Here is a 15853-nt window from a genome sequence, read left to right on the forward strand (position 1 = left end):
TTTTCACCGATAAGTAGAAAAGCCTAAGCAGTTGCACATGGTAGAAGCCACCCAGCTAATTTCGCCTCAGCTGCCAATCCTGCAGCATCAACACCAAATTTGGTTTAGGGTTCAGTTGAATTCAAAAAACATTGATGTTGAATTCAACAAGCAAATCTCCTTGGCAAGCATTTAGAAAAAAATCATCAAACAGGTAGTAATTCTAAACTTTCAATGCCTGACATCTCAGGGAAGAGTAGATTGCTAAAAACCAAAATGAAAATTCTGTCATAAGCTATTGCAAAGAGCATTATATAGCAGATCTACAAATAATCAACTTAATTTGTCATTAGAGAGGTAACTTAATTTATGGTTCTTTTCTCCTTATTTTCTTAAATCGACTTTTTCCTTACTTTTTTTCCCTTCCCAGTGTAGTTTATACTGCCTATAACTACAAATAAGATGCATTTGTATTCATATAACTACCTTTCCTGAGGTAAGCGTGGGGGTTTTCCAACAAAGCACTCCAGAATTCTTCTTCAACCTGCACGCAAAATATTAAAATATAAAATATTTGCACATCCAAAATATTTTGGTCACCAACAAAAGAAAAAAGAGCAGAAAGACACTACTCTTTTTTATAGTTGCCAGTGTTGTTACCATTGTCAGAGCCACAACAGAAAGCAAAAGTATCACTTCCCAAAAGACAAGCTTCAAAAGATGTCCTAGCTGGGATTGCAAAATTGTTTTGTAGTTTGGTGCAACAGGTCACTTGAGTAGCATCTGTGGAACACAACTTCTTTTGAACCCTCAAGAGTTTTTGGGAAACACCACCTTGATTGATGTTCAGGTTGGTGAAAAGATAGGACCTGGCAGTCTTGGTTGCTTCCCTCTTCCCTTGAAGTATGAAGCTTTAATCCAGGAGGCTTTGGTGCATCGTTTTCAAAAGATCTGCAGGATGAGGCCGCTCTTGTACTCAGCACGTTTCCTTCACTATTTCTTAATGTACTTACAACCACCATTTTGTCAAAGCAGTTATGTGGCACTTGAGAAGCACAATCACAAAAACAAGGTAATATAGGCTTCTCCGATGTGTATTCAGAGTAATCTGAACCACTTCCACGCTCACAGAGAGATGGTGACTTTTGTTGCAATCTGTTTCATGATTATATGGATGATAACAGACTGCAAGTCATGAAATTTTTAGTGTATGTGACCTTGAATTTACCAAATTGCAACTACTAGGTTGGATTACCTTGATTCACAAATAGAGACGACAATCTTCCTAGTTTCCTCAAAAAATTCTTGAATGACTTGGATGGCATAAATCTATAGCTCTCTTCCACATAGATTCCAACTGTTCATCAAAATCCTTCTGCATTTGCGACTTGTCTGATGTGTTGGCATTGCATGAAGTAGGGTCACTTGGCCCTGTACATGATGTATGCAAAGTCATATGATCAAAAAGCACAAACAAACTTCAATGTGCATTCATAGAGAGCTAATTAAGGAAAAGAAAAATGATTTGCAAATCATAGGATTACATTCTCACCTCTCTCTTGTGTAGTTCTCAAACTCTTTGTATCACTAGCATCCACTGAGGAGGATTCCGCAGAGCTCAGCTGCAAAAGAGCTGCAGTAAGCCATGTTGTTTGATTCTTGGATACCCGTAATTGCTTATCGGTTTCAGAGAATATTTTCAACGCATGACTCAGTTTCTGGAAGTCCATTTCAGCTGTGGCAAGGAAAATTAACACAGCACCGTGGTATAAACACATAACCGCAAGATGAGACAGCATACATTAGAGAAACAATAAGCATTTGTGAAGAAGCTATAACAAGTTCATAGTAGATAATTTGGTCATCCCAGTAGAAAGTAAAGAGGATGAGCACGCTGTAGCATAAGAAGATGCAGTAGTAAATAATGTATAGTTGATAATCATAAAATGTATGTTCAAGTACTTTACAAATTAATGTAACGTAGTTTTCCATTAATATCAGTTTAGCAACAATATGTTATCACCGAAATCTAACAAAATTTTTGATTTACGAAAGCATGCTTCAGGCACTAGCATTTACTGAAGTACATTAGTGATGCAACCATATTAAACTACTTACAGGTATGCCTACGAGAGAACTTTTTCTGGACTTCTGAGCCACCTTCCTCACCGGCAAGGATGTCCATAATGAGATTTGCCAACTGTGAGATAAGTTGCATGGGATCAATCCTTGATCTCATAAACTCCCTGGCCCTTACAACTGTATTAGAAATGTCAGATGACAATGCCAGATCTAGCAATTCGAGTAATTCATCATCAGAAACAGCTCCAATCTGAAAAACAATACAATGATTAGATCTCCACAGAACCTGAGATAAATAAAGTTGCATTATAGATGAAAAATAGAAGACAAAGAATCAATGACAAATTTCCGAGATCTCACAAGCTCGTATGCCAGGCCCGTTGTGATTTTTTTATTAAGCAAACTTAGCTGATCAAGCATCATCTCTGCATCCCTAAGCGAACCATTTGATTTGGCAGCGACAAAGTTTAAAGCAACCTGATCAAAGTCAAGCCCCTCTTCAAAACAGATTTTCCCTAGCTTGCTTGCAATATCATCATCCTTAATCTTAGGGAAGTGATATCTCTGGGATCATGATACCGCATTGCGTGGCAGCTTATCCAGATCAGGAGTGATCATCACAAAGACAACATGTTGAGAAAGGTTATCAATGCTACTGAAAATGGTCGCCCATGTTTCCCCCCACATCAAGTGGCACTCATCAATGATGAAAACCTTAAACTGTGAAGACGCTGGAGGTGTAGCTGCATTCTTAATGAGAGACCTAACCCGGTCTCTCCGGTTGATTCTCAGAGAATCTATTTCCTTGATGTCCCCGCTGTTTCCAGAAAAGTACATATTACACTCACTGCAGAGACCACACGGTCTATCTCCTCCAGGGAAAGACAATTTAGTGCTGCAGCAAAAATTCTTGACGCTGATGTCTTTCCTGTACCTTGTGGACCATGGAAAAGATAGAATGAGGTTATTCTTCCCCTAGAGATAGCACCCAAGAGTGACCTTGCAACAACATTTTGTCCTACCAAGTTGATGAAAGATTTTGGCCTGAATTTCCAACTCAGACTCCTGGGCTTTTCTAATTGTGAATTGGTTTCATTTCCAATGTGTTTCAAGCTTCTGTGGTCATAAAGTGCAATATCCCTCTGCATTCTTGAATAACAAAGGATGGTTGTCAGCATCAAAAGAACTGTTAGCTTCTCTGAATCTAAGGGTTCTTGACCAGAAGCAGCTTAGTCCACCACCAGGATGATCATGATCTACAGTATCAACCTCTTCATTTGCAAAAACGGATGTACTATGGATTGAAAGATCACCACCTCCTGAAGGGCATGGACTACTGGTTCGACTCCTACGATCACCAATTGCCCCAGAAAAATCAGCACAACTTTCACACTGTGATTTTCGATTTGATAAAATCTGATCTACTCTTTCGAAACATGATGATCTGATAGTTTCTTCATATTCCACATCCTCCTGAGGCTTTACACATATCAAGGCCAATCCTTTATCCATATGACTGCTATTATATCTATGACTCAGTGATTTATGTCTCAAAACCTCTTCTTTATCTGACCCTGAAAGATCAAACTCATCACCCTGATTGCTCCTAAGACTCCCTGTGCTTCCAACCCACTCTGAAATCTCATGCAGGATCAACCTAGACTTGTTTAAATCCGGGTTCAGTTCAAAATCATCTAAGAAATCCTCTCTTTCTGAATTCTTTGGCCTCACACAACTACGTTTATCAGAGCCACCTTCTTGGAAAGTATTCAAGAACAGCATAGAGATATCATTACCCGAATTCATTTCCCAATTAACATTCTCAACCGGAGAAGAGAACTTGCTCATAGAATTAGTTGATGGATCCCTTAGAGACCTCACCCTCCGCAGAGCTACCAGAGCTTTAGAGATAGGTACATCAACAGAATGACGCCGCCCATCCATCCTATCTCCAAACAATTAATAGTAATCTAGCCTCCAAATTCAAACTTCACAACCCAAAGCTGTGCATTCCAAACCTGAAATAGACATAGTGCCAATATAAACACAACATCTCAATATAAAATTGATGGAAAAAAGAGAATCATAGAGGTGATAGAGCCAATCATTTTCTATAGAACCCAAACCACAAAATTTAAAAACTTTCAAACTGAACCAGAAATATATTCAAAACCTCAAATCCACAACTAGCTTCAGTCTCTAATTTACTAAAACCCCAGAAGCAATACGCTGGATTCTCATCACAGCCGCCAATTTAGGCAAAGTAAAAATCAAAACTTTGAATATATATACATAAACCATACAACAATGCAGTACCTTTTAGCTACAGAACACCACCATAGAATTCACAAACTCACTTTCTTCCCACCTCTGGATAAGTAAAACCAAAATCCCAGAAAGCCATTCCCAATGTTTAAAAAGAGAATCAGACTTTCAAAACCCACAAACCCAAAGAAAGCATTGGTCCTATAATCATATCAAAAACACAATCACACACAGCTCGACACACACTACAACAGTCTACAATGGAGATTCAAAGATAAAATCTTGAATTCACAAAACCAGCAATATAAAAAATCTCACCCAAAACAAAAACAGGGAAAACCCAGAAAGTCCAAACCTTTGGAGTTTTCAAGCGGAGAAAGCGGGACTCAGACTTAAAAACCGTAAGAACTAAGAACAAAACAGCGGTGTCTCCTCGGTGGTTGAGCTCCGTGGTCGAAGAGGAGGAGAGTAATAGAGAGGGGGGAGCGGTTGAGTGGCGGAGATGTAAATATGAGCAATGTGAGGGGTGGTTGGGGGAGAAGGAGGAGGGGCAGAGAGAGATGAGTTATTTGGTGAGACATGATAGTGTTCTGGTTGCAGAGTTTCTGAGCAGGAATAGTGAGTCCTCGTTGGACTGTGTGCCTCGGAGAACGAGCTCCAGGGGTATTTTGGTAAATATATGGTCTAGCTGACCAGGCCGGGTCTGCTAAGTTTTCTCCTTTCAGTTATTTGTTTTTGGGCCGGGAAAATTGCCAGAATCGTATCTAACTAATCTAAGCCATTTCGAGAGGGGACGCGCATGACGGACGCGTGTTTGTAACGTTCCCTCTTCCGCGAAAGCTGTTGTGAACGTGATTCTCGCATAGCTCTCTTTTGACTGTTGTCGATTAATTTTCATCATGAGGTATGCATTACTTTGCTTGGTGATAAATATATTAGGTCTCGCTGTCTTCATGTAGAGCGGTATCTATAAATATTAACCTACGAATTCAATTGAGGGTTTTACCATATTGCCAATGTGTATATATATACATATAATTATTTGTATCAACTCTTGCATATGATCACATGCAAGAATAACATTAACCATAGTAGAGGATGACTAATTCTACATACATTAACACCCCTAAGCCCCAAAAAAATATAAAAATTAACTCGATACGAGGCTCTTTCTAATGATGACCATCTTGTTAAGAATTTTGATCTCATATTTAGATATTTACCGTTTAGTTTATAAATATACATGAGTAGATCACCATTGCAAAATTATATTAGAATTAACAATCGTTAATATATTCATAAATGATAAAACTATATTTTGAACTTGAACGGTTCATGTTTGTTAGTTTTGGTTTGTTCATTAATTTGACATACTTTAATACTTTTTTTAGTACTTTGAAACATTAACGATCGTTAAATTGGCTGAAAATTTGTATATATAATTTACTCATATATATCTAATATCTAAACGTTTGAGATGAAAAAATGTGATCGAAAAATAGATCTAATAATAATTAATTAATTAGAAAGTCTTCGATTAGTCTTTAACAAAATAGTCTTTATTAGAAATTTTCTCAACTCGACCCATACACGGATATGGACTGCATGTTGTGACTTGGGGAATTTAGAACCCAGGAAAGAGGGAATTGGGGAATTTATAACAGAATTAACACAGTAGTAGTATATATACAACGTCATTTCAGACCAAAAAATATCTTTCACAACGTCCCCCCCCCCCCCCCCCCCCAAGCGGTTCCATCTCACTAAATAGTCCAAACAGTTAAAAGTCTAAGAGACAGATCGATCATGCCTCATTTATTTTGATGAAAGTTGGCGCGCGGTTCCCCACCTCTTCGCTCTCATACGTTATGAACTTATGACTTAATGCGAAGTACGTACTGTACTCGAATTTCAATATAGAAGCGCTTTTCGATCAGTTTTCACGTTACGAGTCAAGGAACCCTAGCTAGTTGTGAAATACTTGCAAAAAAGCACTTTAATTTACACAAAAGAAGAAGCGGCATGAATGATCATTTGCAGGTAGCAGCTAGAAAGATAACGACGAGTCAATGACATTCGATTAACACAGTAGTAGTATATATACAACGTCATTTCAGACCAAAAAATATCTTTCACAACGTCCCCCCCCCCCCCCCAAGCGGTTAATGACAAGTACGAGTCAATGACATTCGATAACGACGAGTCAATGACATTCGATTAATTTGCAAAGCAAAGCATGCACTGGGCGGGTATAAGTTATTAAGAACAAGTACGCGGGCGGAAATTGCTGTCTCGATCCAGAACCATCGCTCATGCAGTCCTGCAGTTTCATATCTATGAATTTATAAATCATGGTCGAAGCGAGATTTACAAAAGTTGCACGCTATCTATCTGACATGACCGATTCCAGTCGGTTTGGTCGATCATGGCGCGGACTCTACAGATACTAGAGTAGAATTACTAGAATAAATATGCAATATCAGCTAGCAGCCTAGCAGATAGAGAGAGAGAGAGAGAGAGAGAGAGATGTTGGTTGATCGTTGGTCAATAGGTAGAGTTGGGAGATGATATTTATTTTGGTCAAAATGAATTCAATTCGAACTACAAAACTGAGGAGAACTGGACCTTTAACCTAGCACGTTAAGTTCTACTGCGTATAGCATTGAACTAGCTGTGACCCTCTTTCTGGGTTTATAACTCTTACTTAGTATGATAGGTGAAAGTGAAACAAAGTAGTTGTGTACCTGATACGTACACATTGATAGTTCCACGTCTATTGCTCTACTTTTATTTAAAGTTTCTCCTACTATTATGATAGGTTTACTCATTATACTGCACAGTTTTAAGGATCTATCTATCTTCTATTTTTCTTTGATACGTTACTGATCTATCTACTGTACGTACAAGTGTCAGATGCTCAACTCAAGGATACTGCTAAAAGTTTTAATGACTTTGTTTATAACTTATGTACTGTAATAACCCAGGAGTAAGAATCAAACACCAAAAACATACGCACCATCTGGTTACCAAAATAGCCTCTGGTTGAGATGATACAAAGTTACAAACCAAGTTACATTTCAATTCGTGGCGAAATTAATTATGTGATTGCTAGTCTTGAAGATCTCATCATGAGTGCGTGAATCTGAAAATAAACATAGAAAATATATGAAATGAAATTCCCCTTAATTGGCAGGCATGGTATGGGAATAATATGTTACTACAGTAATCAAGCTTTTTTTCAAGTAGAAAACACATATGTAGTCAGCTGGTTTCTATGAATACTTACGTCGATGATCACAGATCACCCAGAGAAATACGATTACAACAACTAGTACGTACGTAGTCCTGCTAGCTTTCAACTGATGCAAAAAAGTATTACATCTTAAATGGTGACAAAGGAGCACGTAAAGTTTCGAATTCAGCTGGTTGTAAAGCAACTCGATCCCGAATGGTATGTATACCTTGTGTTTTTAAGTGCACTATCTCCCTTCGAGATAGCAATTAATCTTTCTGTAGATGAACTCAAGTACTCAACAATGAACTGCGCGCGAGTGTGAAACAGTGGTGGATTAAGGATTCACAATTCGGGGAGATTTGAATTTTTTCCTCAACTGTCGAAATGATAAAATTTTGTACTGCTAAAATATTCAAATATAATATATTAAATGTATACATTGTTAATGTGAAAATAACAATCAATTCAAAATCATCATAAGTTTAGTCAATTACAAAAAGAAATTTTTGGAATTGATCAAAAACTTTAATCAAAATTAATGCACAATGAAAATAAAATAGATTAATTACATATTGAATAAATCAAAGAAGATTTGAAGTAAATGGAAAAATAGACACACAAATATGTATTTGTTGGGATTTGATCTTGGGTGAGCTTGATATTAACAAAACGTCAAAACCAAGCATACAAAACTACACCATATGAATATATAGCATGTACTACACCAAATTCTTGGAGGGACTTGAGTCCCCCCCCCCCTCCCCCACCAATTTCCCTAGATCCGCCCCCGGTGTGAAACTCGACTTGCGATGGAAATATCAACAACATTTTCAAGTAGCTCAAAGGCAAAAGCCGTAAAACGTATCTTCGAATTCCGTCCTTGGATTGAAGCATCAAAATCAGACCAATCTATATATATATATATATATATATATACCAGAGACCACGGAAGCATGTATTACAATGTTTTAATTGCTTATTACTAGGAGATGACTATTACAGAAGGTTTAATACAACAGAATGAAAATTAAAGGTTACTAACTAAGAACTTATGCATGAATTAAAAAGAACTATTACAATGAAGAAGCTCTCGGATTGTCCAGAGAAGGAGAGAAGAGAGGAATTGGAAAATTCCGGGGTGATTCTAATGAAGGAGAGGACCTCCTTATATAGGAGAACGAATCTGCTTTTACTGTTGACTTTGACTGTTGCTGAATAGTGGACTGTCTGACATGTGAGTGAATAGTAAAAAGTCACTTGTTCATGAATAGTATTCTACCGAGTAACTGTAGCTTCGGTGGAAAAGCTTATTTTGACTTTTGCTTAGATCTTTGACTTGGGCTTGAATCTTGACTGGGTTTGCTACATGCTGGATTGTCTATAGTTCGTATGGGTCTTGACTATCTTGGTAATCAGCCCATCTGGTTGGTTGACTCGGGGCTGTTTCACTATGGGCTTCTGATGATGAGGAGCAATTATCTTCATTATCTTCAGTTTCTGAAAGATTAGTAGCCTGTTGTGATAAAGTGACTGCTTGTTGCATAAGTTTTTCAGCCATTTTTTGTAGCTCTGATGCTGTGGTGGAGGTTGACTTTGAAGATGTAGACTTTTTTGACTTATTTTTCTGACTGGAAGAGGATGTTGTTTGGGCCGTGCTGGCCTGGCCTGAGCTTATTGCAAACGGCTGGTGGGCCAAAATGACTTCTGCAGGGGATGATTTAATCGTGACCTGTCCATGTGTTGACTGGAGATTGACCGGAGTTGTTTTAATTGTAACTTGACCGGGAGGATTGTTTGCAAATTCTTTTTCAAACTGGGTAAGAATTCTGTCGGTGTTGAACTTGTCCCACCATTTGACTAGATAGTTTCTGGAAATACAAAATTCATTGTGAAAGTCGTAATTCCATTTTAAGATCCAAGGGATTTTGTATTTTGACATGAACATGAGTGTTGGGTCAAAGTTTTCTTCATAAGTAGTATGGGGAACTGAAACTTCAAATTTTTTTACTGCTGATTGTAGGGCAGGAGGAAGAATATCATTAGAGGCACCATGGTACTCCCACCATTCTCCGAACCATAAAGGGAACTGGCGGATAAATTTATCAAACTTGATAAACCAAGAGTGACTGAAATCTTGTTTTTGATGGAGGAAAATTTTATTCCAGGCATCAATATAATCATGATAGGTACATTCGAAGGTTGGGTGTTTGGAAAAAGCATCGAAACCCCAATCAGATAATGGGATAACCTTTTTAATATAAAGGGAATGGTACAAAATTTTCTTTGTTGGATCTTGATTTTCATAGATGGTTTTAATTGAAATGGACTCAGAAGTAGTGAGACAATTGTGATAGAAAGATAATGGTTTACCAGGAGGATAATGGTTGATTGGGCCATAGAAAAGTTTAGCCATAGCGATTGGTGATTTTAACTGTATTAGGGATGGTTCAGCAAAGAAACAAAATTCTCTAGCCCTAAACTGATAAGGTGATGATTTCGGATGATGGATATATGCCGGGGGAGGTGGAGCTGTTTGGAGTTTGAAAGGATCATAATCATTGACTAATGCTGACTGGTAATTGGGCTTTGGTTGACTAAGAGTAGTTCCTAGTGGACTATATCTATTTGTAACTGGCAGAAGAGTATGACCTGTATAGGGAACGAGACTAAGAGATGAGGATGACTTGGGATTTTCTTCTTTTATTTCATTTTTTACTGGTGATGGTGACTCAAGGTTTACTATTTCCTTTCCGGCCCTGTGGGAGCCGGGAGAGTTGAACCGTCGCATGATGAACCCTGCAAAAATTCTCGGGTTAGAAAATCTGGTATATGATTATCACTCCCCTTTATGAATGCAATTTCAAAATCAAAAATACTTAAAATTCCTTGCCATCTGGCAAAAATCTGTTTGCTAGCAATATTTTGAACATCTTTTTCTAAGACATCTTTTGCGCTTTTGCAATCAACTCTTACTAAAAAATTTTGATTTAATAAATCATCTTGAAATTTGCTGATACATAAGACAATAGATAAAATTTCTTTTTTGATTGTGCTGTAATTAGCCTGAGCTGGGTTCCAAGCTCCAGAATGAAAACGGACAATTTGTTCGGGATGACTAGGAGAAATTTGTTGTTTAAGGATACCACCATATCCTATATCTGAGGCGTCAGTTTCCACTATTTTAAAGGCATCTGGAAGGGGAATTCCTAAACATGGTAATGTTTTAACATGATTTTTGATTTCTCTGACTATAGATGTATGAGTAATAGTCCAAGGAGGAGGATTTTTATTTAATCTGTCAAATAAGGGTTTGCATTTCTTTCTGAGATTTTGATAGAAATCTGCTATGTAATTTAATGATCCAAGAAATCTCTGTAGTTGAGTTTTGTCTAGTATGACATTTGGGAATTTGTCTGCAAATTGGATTACTCGGTTAATGGGTTGAATTTGTAAGTGATGGATATTGAATCCTAAGAATCTGATGTTTGACTGAAATAGTTTTATTTTTGAAGCGGATACCACTAAACCATTGTTTTTTATAATAGAAAAAAATTGGTGAAGATGTTTCCAATGTTGATCAATGGATTGAGAGAAGATTAGGACATCATCGATGTACACAATTGAAAAGTGACTGTAAGAATTAAAAATGTCGTTCATAATATTTTGGAATTCACTAGGAGCATTCTTAAGACCAAATGGCATAACATTCCATTCATAATGGCCGAAAGGAGTAACAAATGCAGTTTTATATTTCTCAGCTTCATTGATTTGGATTTGCCAAAAACCTGATTTCATGTCAAATTTACTATAGACTGCTGATTTATTTAGTCTGTTGATTAAATCTCTCTTGTTGGGAATAGGGTATCTGATCCATTCCAAAACTGTATTTAAAGGTTTATAGTTGATGACTAAACGAGGAGTACCCTTTCAAGCTCAGCACTTTTTTGAACATAAAAGGCAGCACATGACCAAGGAGATTTACTAGGTCGAATTATTCTTTTTCTGAGTAATTCATTAATTTCATTTTTACAAAATTCCATAATTTCATGGTTCATCTGTATTGGTCTAGCTTTGGTATGGATATTACTTTCGTTGAATTCTTTTATATAAGGTAATGAAACGATATGTTTTTTCCTATGCCAAAATGTCGTAGGAAGATCAGAACATAGTTCTTTAATTATTTTTTCTTCGAAATTTTTAATTTTACTTTGAAGAGTGGTGTCTTGAAGTTGGTTGTCAATTCTTTTAAAATTAATTTCTTCTTTGAGAAAACTAATTTGTTTAGTTTTTGTCTGGATACGATTGATAGTTTTTGTAACTGAATTTTCTTGTAATGCCTTTAGAGTATGGATTTCAGGATTTGAAAGAAAATTAAATTTAACCGGTTCGTCAAAAGGGTAAGTAATGATTCCATCATAATTAACAAGGAAAGGGTAAATTAAGGTGATGAAAGGTAGACCTAAGATGAGCCTATCAGTTAGGTCTTTTACTAGGACAAATGATGTTTTGTAACAAACTTTATTCTGGCAAATATGTGCTCTAGGGATTTCATATTTAATATTCATTTTTGAACCATTTGCTGAACTGAGGGATTCTTTAGATTTTTCAAAATATTTTGAAGGTATTAAACCTTCTTGGATACAATTGAGGTCGGCTCCAGAATCTACAAGGGCTATTGTCGTGAGTTCAAAGTCTTTTATCCTAAGTTGGATAGTAGTATACCATTTTTTGAGTTGAATGTGATTAATAACACTAAGAATATTGTGTTCAGATACTTCTTCATCCTTTGGTATTTTATTTTCTTCATCTAATATTTCATTAACTGGAGGATTTTCTAAGTTAGAAAATGCATCATTTATTTTAATAATGTTTAATTCTTGTTTGATATTTATATTGTCGTCTATAAGCTTAGAATGAGATTGTTGTCAAGTATGAATTTCTATTTTAATGTTCTTAATTTCTTGTTGTAAATCTTGGATAGTGATTTCTTTTTTACTTCTGTTGAACCTATCAAAGGTTGAGGTAAGACTGACTTTTGGTGAGGGAGTTTTACCAACATCTTCTTGGGTAATTAATTTTTTTAGTTTTTTTAGGTACTCAGTTTTTAAGTCAGGATTATCAATTCTAGCAATTAAATCAATTAATAATTCTTGTTGTTCTTCTTGTTTAGAGAGAACATTAATTGTTTTACAACAAGCATCGTTGCAGCCAAAAGTGATTTCTTGAGAGGGGGAAGATCCTTCTTCTGATTCGGAAAAAGAGGATCCTGATAAAGATCTAATATCTTCACTCATGTCATTCTCTGAATCTGTATTTCTTAATTCTAATACTTTAATTAGATTCTCTTTTCAACTGGTGTAAGTGTTAATTGGTTTATTGTAGTTTTAACCTGACATTCATTTGCAAAGTGACCGGTTTTATGACATTTAAAACATTTCGTTTTACTTTTATCAAAAGATCTTTTCTTTGAGTAAGGTTTTCGGTTTTTGTTCCAATTTTTCTTTGGCTTATTTTTTGAATAAAATTTGTCTGGTTCAAAATTTTCTCTTTTTTTGGAAATAAGGTTTGTGACGACTAGACCTGGAATGATGAATAAATTTATTGGATGACTTTCTTCGTCTGGAGGGAGGTAAGGATGGTAAACCATATTGTTCACAAAAGTTCCCCAATTCATACTTGACTATGTTCTTTTCTGATTTTAGTTGGGAATTTAGTTTCATATCAATACACATTTTCATGCCTTCTTTTTGTATAACTGTAATTATATTTCCATAGGTTAAAGAGTCATAATTAATAAATCATGTTTTATTACTGAGGACTTGTTTAATTTTGTGTGCAAAGAGTTTGGGAAGACCATTTATGAATTTTTCTTTCCAAAATGGTTGGTTACTATCATCTCGAAGCATTACTCTGGATATGAAAACATCTTTGTACCATTTAAAATCACTTAAGGTTGGGCATTTTAAGTTACTGAGTTGATCATGAATTCGAGAAGTGATATGACTCGGAGTACCTATAAAATGTTGGATGATTGTATAAAATAAGGTATTTATTGCATCTGAAACCCCCATATTACAACGTTCGTCAAAGATTGGGGTTCCATCCGGTTCACATTGTATTGCATGTTTAATATCGGACCTTGCATCAGCGGTGAGATGTTTTTCCCACCAAGAATGCAGCATTCCGGTGAACCCAGAGGATAGAATATCAATAATTTCTGGTTGTGTGAAGTTGTGATTTGTGATGTAACTATTTGTTGCCATTGACATGTGATGTAGTTTATTTAAGATCTCTTGTTCTGATAAATTATCAATGTTCCATTCATAAGTTTTGTCAGAAGACACTGCAAATTGTATATTTGAATGAGTGCTTGGTTGAATATCTATTGGAAGTGGCCTTTCAGTCCAATTTCTTGAATGTTGTCTCTTTGGTCGCATTATTCGATCAATATTCAAAGTTTGGAATGCTTTGTCTAATTGAGAAATTATGGTTGAATCGCTATCAAAAGTAGAATCAAGAGTTTGTTTCGTATTGATCACAGAGATTGTATTAGATGATCTTGGTTCATTTTTTAGATTCTTTAATAATTTTTCTATTTTTTGAATTGAATTTGTAGGCGTGACAGTTGGTTTACTATTGAAGTGAATTATGAGAGATTCTGTTTTAGGGTTAGGTAGAATGTGAACTTTAGATGTAACATGATCAAGTGTTGTTTCTATTTTGTCTAATTGTTCTCCAATAGTAACTAAATAATTATTTGTGTAATTATTTTGTTCAATAATCTTCTTAGCATCTGGGTTAAGTTCCTTAACTTTTGGATCTTCAGAAGGATTTTTAAAAGGCGAAGCTAAAACTGGGCTTGATTTATGATTAAAAACTATGGTTTCTGAAGGAGGATGACTAGAAGAAATGGTGTTAGTTTGGGTTGAATTAGGAACGACAGTTTGCCATCTTGTTTTTGTTAAAGTCTGAATGTTTTTATGTTCATTTAATTGGTCTAGGAAATCAAGAAAGAATATTTCAGTTTTTGTTTCTTGCATCAAGTTTTGCCAATCTTTAAATAATTGTTTTCTTTGGTTTTCAAAAGGAAATTTCATCCTAAAAAGGTTTCTCCTAAGGATGTTTTCTTTAGCTTTTAAATAAGTATCTAATTTAGAATAATCGATTTTGAATGGTTGATTAAGCGTATTTATATGAGGATTTTCTGGAGGAACTACAATAAAATCTGAAGCTGTTGGGGATGTTGGAGAGTTTTGTCTTTCTTCAACAGTTGTATTATTATTATTTTCAGTTTCAGTATAATTTGGGTAGCTGACTTGTTCATTTGTCCTTATACTATTAATTCTTAAATTCTGAACTTGTTCTTCTAATTCTTTTATTCGAATTTCTCTGATGAAATATTATCAAGTTCTACGTCACGATCACGGCGAGACATAGAATATGCAGTGGTTGAGCCGGCAAATGATTGTCTGGAAGTTGCAAAAGAATGCCTAGAGGAACTTCCTATTTCTTGAATTCTTGGTGTTCTGCTAATTTTTGAATTTTGGAAGTTAATTCTTATAGTTCCATCATTGTATTGACGAATAGAATCTAAATCAGAAAGATTGCGTTGAGTATTTGTTGGTTGGTATTCATTGGTAAGAGACCATTCAGCCGGAAGATGAACATCCGACCATCTGATAGTTTGCGGGACAGTGATGTTTGCATTATTTTGACTGCTTTGAATTAACAAGGTTTGGCTCTTAGGACTTCTATTAATGGCTTGAAAATTCATATTTGTGCCAGTAACTTTGTAATGGATTCGGTAGATTAAAGCAAGTGGTTGGGTTCCTTCAAGGATATTGTATCCTGAGGTTTTAATGTTTAAAGTTAAAAATTTTAAGATATGAGGGTCACTTAGGCTGATTGAAAAGTCTGGGAAACAATTAAAGTGAACTGGTCCATTAAAAAGACTTGATTCGATTAGACCAAGGGTACTATCAGTGAAGTTGGTAAATCTTGCATCTCTTAGATATAAGAGAATAGAGGCATTAAGACCAAGTCTTGTTAAAGGTTTAATATCAATTTGAACTAAGCCAATATGAAGGAAATGGTGACCATCTTTCTGATATTTTTTAATTGAATCTGGAATGAGAAGTTGGCAAGTTTCATGTTGTTTACTCAAGGCGTAAACTTGTTCTACTGACTTAATGTGGTGTTCTCCCTTAAAGGCTGTAAGATTCCATTTTTTCCTATAAATTTCACTGGTAGGTACTTTAGGTATGTTCCAATCATTAGGGTCAATATTATCAT

General features: G+C 35.8%; 1 protein-coding gene across 1 annotated transcript; it reads right to left on the reverse strand.

Moving 5' to 3' along the window:
* Positions 1 to 23: 23 nt before the first annotated feature.
* LOC126795361 (protein STICHEL-like 2) lies at positions 24 to 4005 on the reverse strand. The gene is given in 9 exon segments (XM_050522211.1): positions 24 to 79; positions 466 to 523; positions 849 to 1134; positions 1338 to 1410; positions 1532 to 1714; positions 2098 to 2311; positions 2422 to 2930; positions 2933 to 3203; positions 3205 to 4005. Coding segments are annotated over 9 exon segments (2451 nt in total).
* Between the last annotated feature and the right edge of the window lie 11848 nt (positions 4006 to 15853).

This window comes from Argentina anserina, chromosome 5, assembly GCF_933775445.1.
Source record: "Argentina anserina chromosome 5, drPotAnse1.1, whole genome shotgun sequence".
Lineage (NCBI taxonomy): Eukaryota > Viridiplantae > Streptophyta > Magnoliopsida > Rosales > Rosaceae > Argentina > Argentina anserina.